This window comes from Phascolarctos cinereus, unplaced genomic scaffold (genome assembly GCF_003287225.1).
Source record: "Phascolarctos cinereus isolate Bilbo 61053 unplaced genomic scaffold, phaCin_HiC Scaffold_9;HRSCAF=440, whole genome shotgun sequence".
In the NCBI taxonomy this organism is placed as follows: domain Eukaryota; kingdom Metazoa; phylum Chordata; class Mammalia; order Diprotodontia; family Phascolarctidae; genus Phascolarctos; species Phascolarctos cinereus.
In genome coordinates, this window is record NW_027556402.1 from 30,155,863 (window position 1) to 30,175,690 (window position 19,828).

A 19,828-nucleotide genomic window follows, 5' to 3' on the forward strand; every position below is an offset into this window, starting at 1 on the left:
GAGACCCCAGCCTCATTGCCATTCCTAAAATTCCTTTGAAATTTCTTTAAAATTCCTTTGAAACAGGTTTTCTTAACCTGAGGATCATGAACTTGTTTCTTGAATATTTTCATGTTTTCAATTTCAATAAAATCAGTTTCCTTTAGCAACATTCTGAGAAGAGTTCTCTTAATTTCAAAAGGGTCCATGAAACAAAAAAGGTTAAGAACTCTACTTTTATAAATTTATAAAAATATACAAACAAGTAAATCCTTGTTTTATAAAATTTATAAATAAATTTATAAATGTCATTCCACACTTAGAAAGAAGAAGCCTAAAACATTCAAATGTAACCAAGAAAGTGAATGATATGAATGAGTTTTGGCTAAAGGGCTAAATGATATAAGATCCTTACCTAATTTGAAGGAAGGGTAGGGGTGGGGTCAGAAGGCAGACGGGCACTGAATACATAGAAATGAAGGCTTGGGGACAGAATGCCACTGAGGGAGAAAACTAGCAAAAGGAATTAATTAGATTAGAGACTTGCTTCTCCACTTGAGGTTTTTACTGAGGGCCTTCCCTTATCTAGAGTGCTTTTCCTAAAGTAAAAGTATTTTATGTTCTGGAAACTCAGATAATAATCATACATACTGTTCTTAAATTATGAAACAAAGACCAAAATTTTCAAAATGACTCCAACAATTTGGTATTATGCCCACTGACTCAAATTAATACCACCAACAACAGAAAGAAAAGACACCTACAAAATGAATAAAGTAAGATGCTATTGTATTATTGTTAAAATAAGACAAATTAATTTTTATGTAAGTAAACAAGCTTAATCCAATCAAAGAATATTAGGACATATTGACAATAAGACTAAAATTCATGTGACAGAAGTAGTTACTTGTTTGGGGTGCCCTTTTAAATAAATATTTGCATTTATCTCACTGAATCTCTATGGAGAAAGTGTAAAGGTTAAGATTTTGCTCCATAAATCTGAAGGCAGTGCTAACCTATGCAATTCAATAAAGTACATTTTCTTACACTAATTATACTAATTTTCAAGACAACTGAAAGCCACTGAAATTGAACAAAGTGAAAATGTGTTCATAACCAAAATAATGTAAATGACCTAAAAACCATATTTAATGGAAATACTAATAACACTTTTACATTCCATCACCCTCCTTTCACAGAATATAAGTCCTAGATGTCACCAACCACCTTTGTTTTAAGCAAAATTTTTATGTGGACAGCTAAGAGTAAGTATTTGGCCTGTTGGGTTTTAAGAAGACCAATCCCTGTTCCTGCTCACAGGTCATCAAATCTCCCAGAATTAACAACCATAAGGCATAGTCTGGTAGAAAAAGAACCACAAACTTACTTTAACTTGTGGGTATGATTTCTTGTTCTTTTCACTAGAAGCACCAGGAAGTCCTCCATGGGATGGTCCTTCACACACATAACGGAAACGAAACCCCCTCTGCAAAGATTAACACAAAACAAACTGGTGTAAAAAATGCTGAACTAAAGAATTACAACGACAGGTGAAAAAAAACAATTTAAGGTTCTTATGGCAACTGACTACAAGTTGGAAGTGACGATAAAATTTATAATCACGATTGCTTAACTTGGTCATTGTCCTTAGTTTTTGAAGAGGACCAAAACGGCATCAATATTCCAGAGTCAAGTTTCAGCATGTCCGACTGTGGCTGATCAGACCTATACAAGTTCGGAATGTTCTACCACAGGTCGGGCACAAAGAGTCCATGTGAACATCTAGGGCAAATTCTCTAAGTTTGCGCATCTTGAATTTCTTTTGAGTGACTTCAATTCTGTTTTGCTCATAGAGCACACCACCTTCTCTGATGTGGGCACGCCATGCTGAGCAGACCTATGCCGGTGTCTCCCATGTCACACAATCAGTCCCAAAGTTCGTAGGAGAGACCTTAAGAGTGTCCTTGTATCACTTCATCTGACCACGATGCGAATGCTGCTCTGTGTGAGTTCTCCATAAAATATTCTTTTTGGCAAGCACGTGTTTTTCCTTCAAACAATGTGGTCAGCCCATCGGAATGACGCTCTCTGAAACAGAGTTTGAATGCTTGGCAGTTTAGTTCAAGAAGATCTCAGCATCTGGTATCTTGTCCTGTCAGCTGATCTTCAGAATTTTCCTAAGATAATTCAAATGGAAGCAATTCAATTTCCTGGCATGGCGCTGGTATGCTGTCTAGGTTTCACTTAATTCAGAGTAAACTGCCATCTTATCGAAGTCATACCGCCTTAAGTAGATTTAAGGAAACAAAGAAAAATATAGTCTGGTACCATTAATGAGAATTAACATCTGATATCAATTTATATGAAGGCAGCTAAGTGGCAGAGTGGATAGAGGGCTGAGCCTGGAGTCAGGAAGGACTAAGCTCAAATCCAGTCTAAGACACATTGAATAGCTATGTGACCTTGGGTAAACCATTTAACCTCTGCTTGACTTAATCCACTGGAGAAGGAAATGGCAAACCACCCCAGGACCTTGTCAAGAAAACCCCAATGACACTATCGCCCATGGGGACATGAAGAGTCAGATATGATGCAACAACAAATTAATTTATTTCTCCTTCTCTTCCATTTCCACCATTTTACACAGCTAAGTGGTACAGTGGATAGAAGAAAAGACACGGAGGTCAGTAAGATCCAAGTTCAAATTCTGCCTCAGAAATTTACTAGAATGTGTGACCCTGTGTTACTTAACTCTTCTGTGCCTCAGCTTCCTCATCTGTAAAATGAGGACAGTATCTAATAATCACATCACAAGGTTATTTAAAGGATCAAATGTATAACTATTAACTGTTATCAAAAGTATAAACATTGTCCTTATTAATAAAAGTTCCTGATCCAATTTATTGCTATTGCTGTCTCTCTGCAGATTATCTCCAATTTATTCTGTATACATACCTAGTTCGCACATTTGTGTGTGATCTCTCCCATTAAACTGTGACAGCAGGGACTGTAGCCTGCTTTTCTTAGTAGTGGCACATAGTAGGAGCTTAATAAATGCTCTTTGATCATCATTAGACTTGCATCTATCCTCTTCCTCTGGTAGTTTTTTTCAAGTGTTTGAAAGGCTGTTTCTGCCTTACTCAAGAAGTTTCATCTCTTTTGGATTTGTATTCCTAACTTTAGCCCAGAGCTTCACATACAGGAAATGCTTATAAATGCTTTCATCCATCCATCCATCCATCCATCCATCCATCCATCCATCCATCCACCCATCTATTCATTCCTTTCATGATGAGTGAAAAGATGGTTTGGGGATAAGCTTAATGTAGACTCCTAGAGGAATTCTCGAAGCAATCCAAAATCCTCTAAGAGGAAAATTGTTCTATTTTGGCATCAGGGTGGGTAGAAAACGTGCTAGATTTGGAGTGTCAGGTTTGAATATCAATAGAAGCTCTACTCATTATTTGTGTAACCAACTTGGTAGTAAAGTGTGACAAGTGACCTGGAGGGCACTTATGCTCGCTGGACCTCAGCCTGCACATCTGTCAAATTAAGACTTAGTTTAGATGATTTCTCAGGTCTTTTTCAGGTGTAAATCTGTGATCGTAACTGATATGGCAAAGAAAAACTAAATGATATGAAAGGTCATTTTCTGCCTCCTATGGTGGAGGCATTTAGCCAGTAAAGTAATACAAGCTTAAATTCTGAAAAGCATTTTGGGTTTTTGTTGTCGCTGTTGAAGCATTTCAATCATGTCCAACTCTTCACAATCCCATTTGGGGTTTTCTTGGCAAAGATACTGGAGTGGTTTGCCATTACCTTTTCCTTCTCCAATTCATTCTATAGATCAGGAAATGGAGGCAAACAGGGTTAAGTGACTTGTCCAGGGTCATACAGCTAGTGTCTGAACCCAGATTTGAACTCAGGATGATGCATCTTCCTGACTTCAAGCCCAATACTCTATCCACTATGCCATCATGAATGCACTGTTTCCTCACCTGTAAAATGATGGGGATGAACTAGGTTTTTACGAATAGTTTCTTCCAGTCTCAAAATTCTATGGTTCTAAATAACTAGTATTTGTGTGAGTGTGAGAAGTGAGAAGGGAGAAATAAAGAATGAGAATGATTTCATTTAGAAAAAGATATGGGGAGATACAATAAATTGGAATCCCCCCTACCACCATCACCAATCCCTATGCTTTCCAGCATCCTTTTGTGTATTATCTTTCCCCATTAGATTGTAAGCTCCTAGAAGGCAGGGACTTTTTCTTTTTATTATTTCTATCCCCAGCTTAGCACAGTGCCTGATACCTAGTAGGTAGTAGCCAGGTGCTTAATAATGTTTATTGAACCCAATTGAATTGTCCCTCCCCTCAGCTGGAAGGCAGTCTAATAGACTCCAGTGTCTCCCCAGAATCTGGGATTGCAGAGAAGCGGCACAGAGCTGGAATTCTAGTTTTGCCATAAATTACTTGCCGGGTAATCCTGGCCAAGGCTTCTCCAGGCCTCTGATTCCTCCGGTATAAATGAGACAATTGGACCAGATGACTTCTAACCCTTCCACTTCTATACTGATGCTTTCCAAAATTCGACCAATGTAAGAATCTCCCAACGCTTTGACATCCCATCAATTTAGACACTTCTAGTAACAGAGCAATCAGCATGTCATATGCTCAACCAAACTGGAAGAGCAGGTTGGGATCGGTTTGTGAAGGATTTTAATGCTAAATAGAGGACTTATTTTATCTTAGAATTAACTGGGAGTCAGAGTTTGAAGAGAGGAGAAAGAGATGCGGTCAGATCTGTGCAGAAAAACAGTCACCTTTGCAGCTATGGGGAGGATGTTTTTAGTGAGAACAGATGAGGCAGGGAGAACAATTTCAGAAATCTATTGCAATAGTTCAGACATGAAATAATAAGTGCCTGAACTAGAATGTTGGCTGTATTAATGGAGAGAAGGGGATGGATGCAAAAGATCTTGTGTAAATGACAAGATTTAACACCATTACAAATACTTAAAGGAGAGCTGGAAGTCACTGGAACTGGCCAACACTAAATACCATAATAAAAAGTGAAGTGGACTATATTTATGAACCTTAAAGTGTTACATAAATGTAAGTAAACAGACAGGAAATTAATTGTCTATGTTACAGTCAGTAGATCCTGTCTGGTTAGAGCAAAGTTCAAAACAAACACTAAATTGGAAGAAAGTATACAGATGAAAAGATAGCATTGCATTGGGTTACAACAGCTCTAACCTGACCTGTTTAAACTTTTCCTAGAAAAGTTTAACCACTGAGAAACAGCTGTCATAGCGAAGAGAACATAAGCAAACCCAGAAACGTCCTCAGCCAACTATCTCTTTGCTAAGTGGACAGGTATGGCAGCCAAAGGTAACTAATTTAGATTGTGAATTCATGTGTAAAACATTACAAATTATTAAAAAAAAAAAACTGAAAAGAAAAGAAGCTTGAAAAAATTTGGTATTAGACTCAGTTAAGGTAGATCACCTTGAGGACAGGTGTTAATCAAAACAGAATGACACCAGACAGATGTGAAACAAAACAGAACTGCCAATATGTTATGGTAATATATTTTCATTAGCAACAATAATAGGTCCATATATTTCAATTCTATGACCTCAATACTATAAAAGGAAACCAAGAAGGTACTTAAGAGGCTGAACCTGGCCAAATACATACAGAAGTAACTCCTACAAAAGGCAAAGCAAACATCTAATGTGTTCAGGGATCAATATTTAGGACATCTTTAAAATATCAGAGGAGATTGCAAAATAATGAAAGGGATCACAGATAGTTCACTATATCCCCCTCAAAAAAGCATTTAATGGGGGCAGGTAAGTGGCAGAGTGGATAGAGCTCTGGCCTTGGAGTCAGGAGGACTTGAGTTCAAATCTGGCCTCAGACACTTGACACTAGCTATGTGACCCTGGGCAAGTCACTTAACCCTGACTGACTCAGCAAAAACAAAAAAAAAAGCAATTAAGAAGAAATTCATCTACAGCTTAATTTCTAATCTCTAAAAAAATTCTTTATGAGAAACATCTATATACCCATTGAGTAGATCTTTGACAACATGAAATAGGAAAAGACGGACTTTGAAGATTATTTTTTGTAAAAGATCCCATCATTATGATCACTAAACTCACTGCAGTATAGAGACCCAACTATACTTGAAAAAAATCATCGAAAAAGTGACATATCAACAAAAAACTAACAAAAACATAAATAAAAACTTTCTTAAAAAGAGTATTTGACTTAATGGGCAGCTAGGTGGCACAACGGATAGAGCTCCAGGCCTGGAGTCAGGAAGACTCATCTTCCTTAGTTCAAATCTGGCCTCAGACACTTATTAGCTGTGTGACTGGGCAAGTCACTTAGCCCTGTTTGCCTCAGTTCTTCATTCATAAAACGAGCTGGAGAAGGAAAACAGTAAACCACTCCAGTATCTTTGCCAATAAAATCCCAAATGGCGTCATAAAGACTCAGACACAACTGAAAAATGGCTGAACAACAAAAATCTACCTCAATGAAACAAAGTACAGCTTTTGAAGAAAGACTCCTCCTCAGCCAAGGTGCCATATTACATTAAGCACATAGGACTGGGGCTTAAAGCACCTTATACAAAGATTCTGTAAAAGATGCGATCATAAGATTAACTCTGTTCAACAATCTACTAAGGACTGACATCTGGTGAGGTACAGAACAGAGAGAAATACACATACCCAAGGTGTATATGTGTGTCATAGAAATGTTCCAGGCAGAGACCCTACAAAAGAATCCCCTATTGATGTGAAGAGTTTCCAAAGCTTCTATTCACAATATGACACTGTCCTAGTTGTTTTGAGTCTCACAGGAATACTGAAACTTCTTGAAGAAATCCCCAAAAAGGAGAAAAGTGATGAAAAACATATTGTCCACATTCTGATGTGAAACTGGTAAGGCAGTCCAATTAGTTCACCTATCTATAAAACTATGTACTTTGGACAGATGCTTTCAGACAGATAATAAGTTGAGAATAGAATTGAACTGGGAGACCAGGTCGAAATATATGCATCTAACAAAACAGGCAATATTTTAAATGATCCCATAGTGATCACTACCACAAAATCCTATCTCTTCAAGTCCAATGTTCTTCCAGTGAGATTGTATCATAACACATGATCTTAGAAGAATAAAAATGTCAAGATGACACAAAGCACAATGGAAATGTGCCTGGAATGTGTGAATTGACCATAGTGATATTATCTGACATCCTTTTTTTTTACATAGATAAATAATTATAATGCTGTAAACAACATCATAGCCAAAATCACCTTTAACCATTGGTAAAACTTCTGCCTTCTCAATTTTGAAGTCTTTTTTTTCTTTGCATATGAAACTGTACAACTTTGCTTTTCCTTTTAAATAAATAAGTTATCATATAACTTTCTTCCTCCCTCACCCTAGAGATGGTTACCACTAGACAAAAATATATACATATATGTGTTTTATATATATGTATTATATGTGTGTGTGCGTGTGTGTGTGTGTGTGTGTGTGTGTATATATATGTATATATGTATATATGTAATATTCTACATACTTCTACTTATAAGTTCTTTTTCCAGATGCAGGTAACACATAGGTCCTTTGTAGTAGGGCATTTATAATAGTCAAAATTATATGATCATTTAAAGTTGTTCTTAAAACAACACTGCTGTTACTGTATACATCATTCGGCTTCTTTTGCTCTTCATTATTTTGTGCAAGTCTTTCCATGTTTTCCTAAGATCATCAAGCTCGTCATTTCTTATAGCACAATAGTATTCCATCACAATCACATACAACTTGTTCAGCCATTCCCCACTTGATGGGCATCCCTGCAATTTCTAGTTCTTTGCCACCACAAAGAGAGCTGCTATAAATATTTTTAGAACATATAGGCTCTTTTCCTCTTTCCCTAATCATCTTGGGAAACAAACCTAATAGTGGTATGGGAAAACTGACTGTTTATATCCTTTGACCATTTACCAATTGAGAATGACTTGTGTTCTTAGAGATTTGACAAAGTTCTTTACATATTTGAGATATGAGACTTTTATCTGAGAAACTGTCTATAAAAACGTTTTCCCAATTTTCTGCTCTCCTTCTGATCTTAGCTACAATGGTTTTATTTGTACAAAATTTTGTTAATTTGTCATCAAAATTATCCATTTCATACCTTACTCTGCTCTCTCTCTCTTATTGATTCATAAATCGTTCACCTATCCACAAGTCTGATAAGGCAATATGATGACATATTTGGAAAATCCTAAAGTTATCTGACATTCTTGAGCCATCTCCCCTTTGAAGGTTTCTTACTGTGGGATCATGTCTGTCTTTACCATGAACTTTCTAAAGTATGCTTTCCTAAAGTCCAGGACGTATGTCTGACTCTCTCCAGAATTACTTTCCATTACCCTAGATGGTCCTCAATCTAAGATGACATGAACGGTTCAAAGTCCTTATCGAGCACTTGCTATGTTAAAAAGCACTGTGCTCTAGAATATGAGAAAATGAGAAAAGCAACGCAGTCCCTGTTCTCAAGAAGCTCACATTCTACTACAAGAAGGCTAGGTTTCAGCTGCAAATCGGATGAAAAGTCTAGTGATCCTGAAAGTATAGCAGGAAAGCAGATTGTAATGCATTATCTTTAATGTCATTTCCATTTTAAAAAATCACAACCTTTTCTGGTGTTTAACAGGACACTGGTGGTGAGAACCTCCTTTTTCAGGTCTTCAGGTAGAGCTGAAGTGCCTGTAGATGAAACTGCTTGGTCACATCTCCACAAATATTGCTCCTCTGGACAGTTCCTTCGGTGGCTGGGCTAGAAGCAGGGTTGGTGATTTAGGGATGTGCTGCTATTCCCACAGTTCTTGAATTTAACCTGCTCATCCTTGACAACTGGTGGTTGTAGGAAGGGACACTGGGCTTCCCCACAAGGATTAGGCCTCTTGATATAGGTTGTGGGGGCCAGCCAAGAAGGAGGGCTAGTGATCTGAGCCCAGGACACCTGGATACAAAATCCTGGGCTTTGTTCCACTGGGTCTGAGAGAAGGGATTGGTACTGGTATCACCCATCTGCCACATGCTGCCCTATGTCCTTCCCTCAAGATGCCTTGCTCCTTCATCCTGGGTGGCTTGCCGTGGGTGTTACTACTGGTGGAGAGTGTGAACCCCTTCTCTACACAGATTACTTCTCTCAATGGTAGCATCTTTCTTCCAAGGTCTCCATGGTTTCCACCTTAGTGGTCAGAATTGAGTCCAGAAAATGTTTGCTACTTTCTGAGAACTGAAATTATTATTACAGAAAGTCAAGAGTTTACCTAATGTACTACTGTTACTGGAAAAAAGATTTTTTTATCAAATGCCTAGCTACCTTAATGTTGACCCCTTTCTCTTCTCCCACCCTGATTGACTTTACTATGTGCCAGTTTTGTGACCTGTTTTAAGATCTGTATTGAGAAAGCACCCACTTGCACTAAAGTTTCCCAATGGTTAATCAAAATGCAAAAGTTCCCCTGGGTCTCCAAGACCGTGCCACTAAAGTACAAGCTGGGGCAAGACATTCTAAGTTGGATGGGACCCAAGAACAGACCCAGGGCCAGGTCTATGTGTGAAGGCCAACACAGCTAAGTATGAAGAGATTCTTCACCAGAAAGTTGTCCCACCCCCCTTTTTAAAGCCAAAGCTAATCACGAACACAAAATTGTGAAAGCTTTCAATGTGAGACAGTGGAGGGAATGTTCACACAGAAAAAAAATCCCTGGTTTTTTTTTTATTTAAAAAAAATTTTATTGGTATCTTTTGCTTTTATACCAACTAAATTTTCCTCTATATCATCTCTCTCCCATATAACAAAGGATATTTTTAAGAAAAAAATTAAAAATAATCAAAACTGATTAGCATATTTTTAAAATATGAAAATTCATGTAAGGAAAATTCTTGATATTTTTAAAATATTAAAAAAAGCATTATCTATATCCTCCAACTATCCAGGTAGGCTGTGCAATACCCCAATAACACCATGACTTCAAGCTCTCCTTTTAGGCACACAAATGCCCTACACTAACTTTCTATTCTAGGATTCATGGATTTCATAAAGCTTCACATCTTCTTAACTCACCTACCCTCTTTTATTAGATATGTGTATTTTGACTGCATATAGATTTCCACTGCCACTGTCCCAGATATGAATTCTATACCATAAAATCCTGGTGATCAAATTATCTCCTTGTGTATCATGTTTTATCTTTACTTATGTTTTATACGCAAAGATGACCCTGGGTTCTTGAAGACTATGCCAAGAAAACAATAGTTCTGTCATGTTTTACAACACCGGAAAAATTTCAAGTATGGGCCTAGTTTGTCTGAGGGTTAACCAGGTTGGCTGCAGAATGAAAAATAAATTTGGGCATATGGAAAAGGTCTTAGCAGCTAATACTTCTGACAAAGGCCTGGTATCCAGTATCTACAGGAAATGGATATAAATTATATAAGAATTAGAGTCATTCCCCAATAGCTAAATGACTAAAAGATATAAATAGGTAGTTTTCAAAACATCTATCAATAACCACATAAGAGTATGCTACAAACCACTAAGAGAAATGAAAATTAAATCATTTCTGTGATTGAATTTTTCATCCATCAGATTTGGCAAACATGAAAAAAGATGAAAAAAGATGAAAATAGTAAATGTTAGAAAAGAGGCACAGTAATGCACTGTTCACAGAGCTATGAAGAATTCTAACAATTCTGAAAAGCAATTAGGAACTGTAACCAAAGTCACAAATACCATATACTGGGGGAGCTAGATGGTGCAGTGGACAGAGCTCTAGCACTGGAGTCAGGAGGACCTGAGTTCAAATCTGACCTCAGACACTTGACACTTACTAGCTGTATGACCCTGGGCAAGTCACTTAACCCCAATTGCCTCACCAAAAAGCAAAAAAAAAAAAAAAGCACACACTCTTTGACCAAAGGAGACCACTAACAGGTATCTACACCAAGAGGGTCAGGGACAGAGAGAAAAGTCCCATATACATACATATATATATTTTTTTTTTTCAAATGTGTAACAACACTTTTTATAGTAGCAAGGAATTGGAAGGGAAAACAAATGCCAGTTGACTGGGGAATTGCTGAATAAACTGCAGGATTCAAATATTGTGAAATCTTATTGAGCTCTAAGAAATGACAAAGATAGAGCATTCAAAGAAATGTAGAAGATGAATATGAAGCAACGCAGAACGAAATAGACAATACCAGGAGGAGCATTTATACAATGACCAAAATAATGTAAAACAAAACCCCACTGAAAGACTCCAGAATGCTGATCAACACGGCGACTTACGACTTCAAAAGACAGTTGCTGAAACAGGATTTCTGTTTCTCAACAGAAAGAAAGTGGAATAAAGGTGTGGAAAGAGACACGCATCTTTGGACACGGACAATATGTTGATTTGTTTTGCTGGAGTGTATTTATTTGTTAAGAGGTAGGACTTATGGGATGAGTGAGAGTCCCTTTTTTAAACGTGCAATAATGAATTTTTTTTAATTTAGCCACAATTCTCAAAGACTGATGGAATTCATTGGGAAAAAATCACAGAAGTATCCATAGAGAAAAATCCTCTTCCCATCCAATTATAAAACTGGAAACAGTGAAAGTCTAAGTCAGAGAAGGGTCACGATATATAAGGTAGGGGAAAAACTCACACTGACAAAATTATAAATCTTTAAAGTACTAGAGTGAATTAAAATAATTTCATATTCACTTCAATTTTACTCAAGAATTATGAGGGCATAATTGTTCCTATTCAGGACCTTCTTTCTTATTATTTTCTACTGTGACTTATTGAGCATACCTCCATTACTTTTCCATCTTTCTTATAGTAATTGTCCTTCCTGTCCTTAGTTTTCTGATTTTATATGGCCCTTCGGCAACTCCCATCCTATCGTGTTGCAGGGATTTTTGTCTCCATACCACTTAAATTTTCAATAAAAGTCTTCTAGGTCAGGTCAGCGTGTCTCCTGACAAATGTGTCTTTCTCTGCCTTCCTGAGGTACTCTCCATTCCTTGATGAGAGATCAGTGCAGAATTATAAGCTAGAGTCCAAATAAACAAATCTTGCTGCTACTCCCCCCACTGCTCCCTCCATCTTCTTCCAAGATCATAACCTTTAAATGGAAGAGACTGAAAAAACCATTTGTGCTCCCCACTGTCTTTGATTTACTATTTAGGATTTCAGTTTCTAGAGATACACTAATCACTAAAGATGAGAATTGTTCCAAAACCACAACTGCTCCTTGTAGAAAAGTGTTGGTAACTTACTTTAAAAAATCAAAAAGAAACCCATAAACCACAAAAGCAACAAGGAAGTTCTTAACATTCAATCTCAAGAACTGGGTGGCCATGAAGACAAAGATTCACATGAGTACTAGCCAATCTGAACAATTTAAATTAATATTTAGCAATTCTAGAAAAGCACCGTTGAATAATGTCACATAGCAGAAATGAATATTCTCAGACATTCATGCTGTATATTGATGAAATGATATCCCACTGACATTTGAAAAAAACCCAAGGTGAAGATGCCCATGAATAAACCAAAAAACTAAGAAATATTCTAGACGATACACGGATTACTGTTTCCTTTTAGATACTGGGTGGGGTGGGGAGGGAAAGGTTCACTTATAAATGCATATGGTCCCAGTTCAGTCATTTTTCAGTCATGTCCAATTCTTTATGATCCCATTTGGCATTTTCTTGGCAAAGTTTTGGAAGTGGTTTGCCATTTCCTTCTCCAGCTCATCTGACAGATGAGGAAACTGAGGCAAACAGGGTTAAGCTGCTAGTAAGTGTTTGAGGCCAGATTTGAACTCACAAAGATGAGTCTTCCTGATTCTAAGTCCAGTACTCTATCCCACATTAATAAAATTATTTTTCAATAAAAAATAAAGTGGATTTTCTTTAATTCTTAATTACAGTCTCAAAGACAAAGAGGAGCCTAACAAATTGTTGGTGTATCATAAGTTATCTGTAAAACAAGAGCCTACGCTCAATGACCTCTGAGGCCCTGTTAAGCTTTGACACTCTAGGATTCTGATTCCTTCCAAAAACTGACTTTAATGAGGCAAACCCTAGTGCTCCTCTCTATGTTCAGGAAAGGAAAAAAGCCCCAAAACTCACGATTTTGATGAAATTTCTGATACTGATTTTCTGCAATGAAAAGTTTGGCAATCCATGGTTGTTCACAGCAGTCATTCCATTAGCTTAAAATGAGTAATCAACCTCAAAGCCAAGGCAACGATCCATCCTGTTGAGAAGTCTGGTTTGACATAACCTCCTTATACAGATAATTTTTACTTTCACTCAAGACAGGAATTATCAAATCACACCAATATGGGCAATGGTTGCGTTGGCAGTTGTATATTCAAGAATTTCTGTTCGTCCATGAAAGGCACCATAGATCAAGATTCCACCAAAGAGAATGACTTGTTTTAGTAAAGTACGTCAACCTTTTCTGGTAATGTACAGTTACATTTTCTGTATGCATTTTAAGAGACACATTCTTTAACAATTATTTTATTAGGAATGTATACAAAAGTACATATTATAAATACATTATTAAACACACAGTTAAGTATATTATTAAGCATATGAATATATAAAAGCATATTTAACAACATCATAATCTAATATGCAGGTATATAATTTCTAACTTAATGCTAAAATGATTTTTTTATTAACAAAAATCTCTTGCTTAATTTTATTTTTTAAAAAGTGTAATTTATTTCAATGAACAAAAATCCATTTTATTCTTAATTTCATTTGCAACACAGTCTGGATTTCCTCAGCTTAACAGGCTAAGAGAACTACTTTTATGTCAAACCATTGGATAGCTTTTTCAACATTACCCAAGAGAAGTAGAGTCTTTGCGGAACTAATGACATGCTATATGAGGTCACTGTGGCAAAGTATATAAGGGGCAGATAAAGAGAAAGAAAATACAGTATGGTATGTACCTAGCAGACCCCTAGAAAGGTGGTAAAATGTTTTTTACTACTCTTGTCTTACACCAAGAATTTTTAAATAGTATTTTATTTTTTCCCCAGGTATATGTCAAGAAAATTTTTAGCATTCATTTTTACAAGATTTTGAGTTACAAATTTTTCCACCTCCCTTCCTCCCCTCCCCCTCTTCTGAAAATGGTAGGAAGTTTGATATAGTTTATATTTACATCAAATATTTTCATTTAATTTTCAGTCTTGTGAAGATGGTCTATGTAGGCAAGTACCACATAATTAAACACTGCAGAACTGTGACCTAGTGCCACTGAATCATCAGGGGTTCAACGAAGAGAAAATAGGCACATTTTAGCAGATTGGTGAAATCTTGAAGAGGTCAATGAACCCCTCAAAAAAAATAAAGCAAAAATATTTCAAATATATCTTTCAAAAGCCTGTTCAGAATGTCAAAAGAATGATGACAAAGCGTGTCTCCCATCTCTTGAAAGAGAAGGGATGGACTGGAGGTACAAAATGTGATAAGCAATTTCAGACATGGCCAACATGTTCATTTTTCTTCCTCAACTATACATTTTTGTTTCAAAGGAGGTTAAGTTAGGAAGACATGAGAAAAATACAAAGAAAAAAAAGTATCAATAAAACTTTTTTTAAAAAATACAAAAAATAATACAGAAAGGGATACAAATAGGGGCAATTTTCTAGTAATACAGTTTAATATATATTTTTTAAAATTTTAATGGAAATTCATTTTTTATATATTCCTCTATCTTGTTCTCCTTTGTATACCGAAATGTGATGACTGGTGATTATTAAATTCTTACTTTAAAAATATTTCAAAAAGAAAAAAATGATTTCCAGAATGAAATTTTCTCAAGCACTTTAAACTTTAGCATTCTGCTTCTTTTATTCAAGAGAGTGCTTCTGTTGAGGAAAGGAGTCACTGGGATGCAAAAAAAATAAGCATCAATAAAACACTTAAAAAATTTTTATATTACACTTACTGATCCACCATTTTGTTTCTATTAAGCATTAAAAGTTCCCAACCCACCTTTTATCTTCTTACCTGTTTAGGTTGCTCTAATATTTGAAGGTATGGGCCATCTGCTAAAAAACACAAAAACAAATAACAGAAACCAAAAGAAAAAGGTAACTGTGAGGTTTTTCTCAAATTTGGCATAAAACATAAAACAAGTAAAAAAATGAAACATACTACTAAAAAAGGCTTTGCATCTATATTCTTCACTCCACTCTACTCTACTTGGGCCATTATCTCCACTCCCTCCCAACCTGAGAATGGGATTTTGCCCCAGAGCCACCCCAGGCTTTGACAGGACAACTCTGGACTTATCTTGTTCAGTTCTAAGCCTCTGACACTCTCCTAGGCCATCTACAGCCACACGACCTAGCTGGTATTCTTCCCCCATTTCTAACTCCTCTTTATATAAGCTCCTTGAGGGTAAGGACTACCCTGCTTGTTCATGTCTGTATTTCCAGTTCTTAGCATAGTGCAGGGGTGGGGAACCAGCAGCCTCAAGGGCACATTTGGGGGGATCCCCTCCAGGTCCTTAAGTGTGGCCCTTAATCAGTCAAAGGGGAGCACCTGAGGACCTATGGGGACTGCATGTGCAAATGTAAGCACTGAATAAATATTCTATTATTATATCCATCCATCCATTTAAACCAAAATTTCCTTGAGAATTTAATTTAGTCTCTTTTTATATATTTAATGTCTCCTGATTTCAGTGACTGCTCTTCACTAAATAAAAGAACCCCCAGGAATACTGGAGCCATCTGATAAATGTTTTTTTATCTAGAATGACCTTAGATGGTTACCCTTTCCCAGGTAAATAATTCAACAAACTATAAATTTTCCTACAGAGAAACAAAGAAAATGTCACATTAGATTGCATGAGGTAAGAGCTTGTACTTCCGCTAATATTACCCATTACAAGTTTCTCATGGAAAATCACATCTCCCTTACATTTCAGAATTCAATGCAGTTTATGTTCAGCGATAACAGTAAAATAAGGATAAAAGTGAAACAGGGATAATAATTAAATAGTTTCCTGTAAGACCTTATCCTGTAGTGTTGTGTGTGTGTGTGTGTGTGTGTGTGTGTGTACGTGTGAGCGTGCGTGCACGCGCACGCTCTGACAATACACCATTAAAGCTTACAATTGCACTAAAATTTTTAGGACATTAGGTAAGATCCATATTAGCATCCCATTCTAGCATAATTCTTCCACAATTCGGAATTCAATATAAAATCAGACTCAGCTGATACATTGCTCGGTCTTGCTGAGTTCCTTTCCCCTTGTTATTTTTTAATTCTTCCATAGCAGGGTTGGCTCCCTTACCAGGAAAGGGGGAAGAGATATATTTGGAAATAAAGACACCATAAAAACAAGAGAGTCATAAATTCTTTTTTAAAGCAATGCCATATAACATCAATCTGTTCGGGAAGGGCTAGGAGCCATGAGGCTTTTGCTGGAAATAAATGTGATCTCACCTTCTTGTAACGGGATTGGACAGCTAGCATGGACCCTGAAAGCCTTTGTAATTAGACAGCTTTCTTTAAAGTATAATAAGTATCTAGATGATAACCTGCTTCACTTTCATAGACCTTTCCAGCATCTTTGCCAAGAAAACCCCAAATGGGGCCACGAAGAGTTGGACGCAACTGAAAAATGACTGAACAACAGGTAACGACAAAGAACCTGCAACATTTCTATCTACACCCTGGGGGCTCACAGCTGGGCCTGTCCTGAAACTTCCCTCAGACACCTGCCCTCACCGCGGGACAAGGATTCTCCAGCAGGTAAAAACTGGAAAAGGAGGCCACTGCAGCCTCTCAAGTGCATGAGCTCTAACCAGATCAAAGGACAAGCAGGCCTTCCTTCTATGCCCTTCCCACTGACTGTGAGTCCCTCCAAGATGGGGAGTTCAAATCCTGGATCCAACCCCCACCTCCACCTACTTTCCCTTCTGGATATATGACTCCTTTTCCCTCAGGAGAGAGAAAGGACAGGGAAAACAAAATGGCGGAATATGCACTTGGTCCTCTCCCATCTTTCTTTCACTGCTTGCTTGGCTGGTTACTACTCAGATTTTCATTGTCCTCAAGCCCTTCTGCTTCTACTTCCCTCTGGCAGGTCCCTAATGTCTCAGGAGTAGTAGCTGTAAAATACACTCACATTATTTCTCCATCTCTCTCATCTCTGTCTCTCCCCTTCTGTCTCTGTCTCTTATCTCTGCATCTGTCTCATCTCTTTCTCTTTCCCTCTCTTTGTCTCTCTCATCTGTCTCTCTGCCCTTCTGTCTCTTTCTCTCTCACCTCTGTCTGCGTCTACCTGATCTCTGTCTCTCCCCACCCATCCCTGTGGCTCTTTTTTTTTCTCTTATCTGTGTCTCTGTCTCCTTCCCCCCTTCTCTCTTTCCTCAACTAAAATCTGTCATTTCTTCAGTGTAACTGAACTCAGGTGTCAAAGAGGAAAACAATATGAACTAATTCATACTAAGGCAAGATAATCTCCCTTCTTCTTTACCCCACATCCCTTTCCAGGAGTGTTTGCATTTGAAAAGAGGATATTTATGCAACAAAAATAAATAACTGCTTGCAAACATTTCAGGGGGTATCTAGGAAATCTTTGGGGCAGAAGAGCTATTTTCTCCCCAGTCCTTGAATTCACAATATGTATAAGTCAGCCTCTCATTCCATCCCAAAACATGGCCCTTCAGCTCTATTCTACACCCAAAAGAGAGAAAGACAGCAACTATATCCTTTTGCTCCCACCCCATCAGCTTCATGCCCAGAACTCTGGCTGACATGAGATGTCCAGCTTCTGGCTCCTCTGGGAAAATAAAAAGATCTAGCTATCCAAGTACCCTTCTGTGATACAGTCAGCATTACTGAGGAGGACCTAGGGTAGCTTCATCCTAGCTAGGTGGAACAGTGGACAGATTAAGAGCTTTAGGCCTGGAGGAAGACTTGAATTCAAATCTAGCCTCAGACACTCACTTACTAGCTGTGTGACCCTGAGTAAGTCCCTTATCCTTTGTTGGCCTGTTTCTTCAACTGTAAAATGAGGGTGATAATAATAATAATACCTACATCCCAGGGCTGTTGTGGGGAGAAAACAGAGATAATATCTATAAAATGCTTTGCAAACATTAAAGCCATCATGCTAGTTATCATGGCTCTTGCTATAACTTCCTGGCCATGGATGACCATTTGTATGTGTACCAAGGTGAGCACATAGTAGAATGGACATCTCTATGGCAGTCAAAAATCCTGGCTCTTCTACTAGCTATTCCTGTGACCTCAGACAAATAGCTCACATTGTAAGAAGATGGAGAGGGAGAAAACTCAAGGAACCGATCATCCTTGTCAACAAAGTCTGTATGGTCTCCCCTTGGTTTTTTTAAAGGAAGTTATGGACGACTGTCTTCTTAGTGTTAAGTGTTCCCCTACCTGGAAGCAGGGACTATAGGATATAATCAAGGTCAAAACAGCACTTCCAATTGTATCATCTCAGGACAACCTGTTGTATTTTTAGCAGTTCTCATTTATATAGCATTTCAAGGTTTGCAAAAAGGTTTTCCTGACAATACTGAAAGAAGGCTCATGCAAATATCATTATCCCCATCTCACAGAAGAGTCGGGTCAGTCAACAAGCATCTATTAAGCACCTAAGGTATGCCAGGCACTGTGCTAAGTACTGGGTATAAAAAGAAATGCCAAGAATAGTCCCGGCCTCTCCAGAGTCTCAAAGACAAGGACGCTGAGGCCACCCCCAACAAAATGACCCTCCCATTGGCACGTAGCTAATAAGCGTCAAGGCTCAGGTTAGAACCAAGTCTTCTGAGGCCAGGGGTAGTATCCTCTCCACTGCAACGTACTAACTCTCCTAATAATACTAGCCATTTCTAAAGGCTCTACGTCAATTAGTTTGATGGCTTACAAGCCCTTCCACAACTATTACACATTAAGGTCATGTGGGAATTTAAAATCAGAGGTCCTATCCCAAAGGTACTTTATCTGTAAATGATTACATTCCACACTGTAGTACAGATGGACCCCAAAGAATGAACGTAATCATGATATATTTGAAATGCAGGAATGGAAAAAATATATATTAGCTGCTTCATCCATCTGTTTTGCTCCACTGTGCCAAGCACTGTGCTAAATGGTAGGAATACAGATAGAAAAAATACAACAGTCCCTACTCTCAAGGAGACTGGGAAAGACAGTACATAAAAAAGAGCTCAGCTGAGGGGCTGAGAGGAAGGTCCAAACGTACTAAAGATGCAATTGTGAAGGAAATGAAAAGGTCAAGAGGTCTTGGGTTATGGTGGTAGTTGGAATTAGACACGGAAGCAAAGCTATGGAGAAAACCATTTCACGGTGACATTAGATCCCTGAATAAGGGATTCCTCTCCTTCAGGTGCCAAACTCAAGATGTGGGTGGCTTGGTTATGGCCCAAACCAGACAAAAATGCTAGATTTCACAGTGGATAGAGCACAGAGTCTTGAGTCAGGAAGACTGGAGTTCAAATCCAGCCTCAGACACTCACCAGCTGTGTGATCCTGGGCAAATCACTTAACCTATTTGCCTCAGTTTCCTCAACTATAAAAAGGATTTAATAATAGCACCTACCCTAAAGGGTTGTTGTGAAGATCAAATGATGTAATATTTGTAAAGCATTTAGTAGTGACTGATACATACCAGGTGCTATGTTCATTCCCTGATGAGAAATGTTTAATAAAATAAATTTTTA

General features: G+C 37.7%; 1 protein-coding gene across 1 annotated transcript in view; it reads right to left on the bottom strand.

Annotated features, from left to right (window-relative positions):
• The window catches only part of NFKB1 (nuclear factor kappa B subunit 1), a 159,613-nt gene that overhangs the window by 92,966 nt on the left and 46,819 nt on the right, over nucleotides 1-19,828 (bottom strand). Inside the window, 2 exon segments of the mRNA XM_020988300.2 lie at nucleotides 1,367-1,465; nucleotides 15,114-15,154. Of these exon segments, the coding sequence (XP_020843959.1) occupies nucleotides 1,367-1,465; nucleotides 15,114-15,154 (140 nt within the window).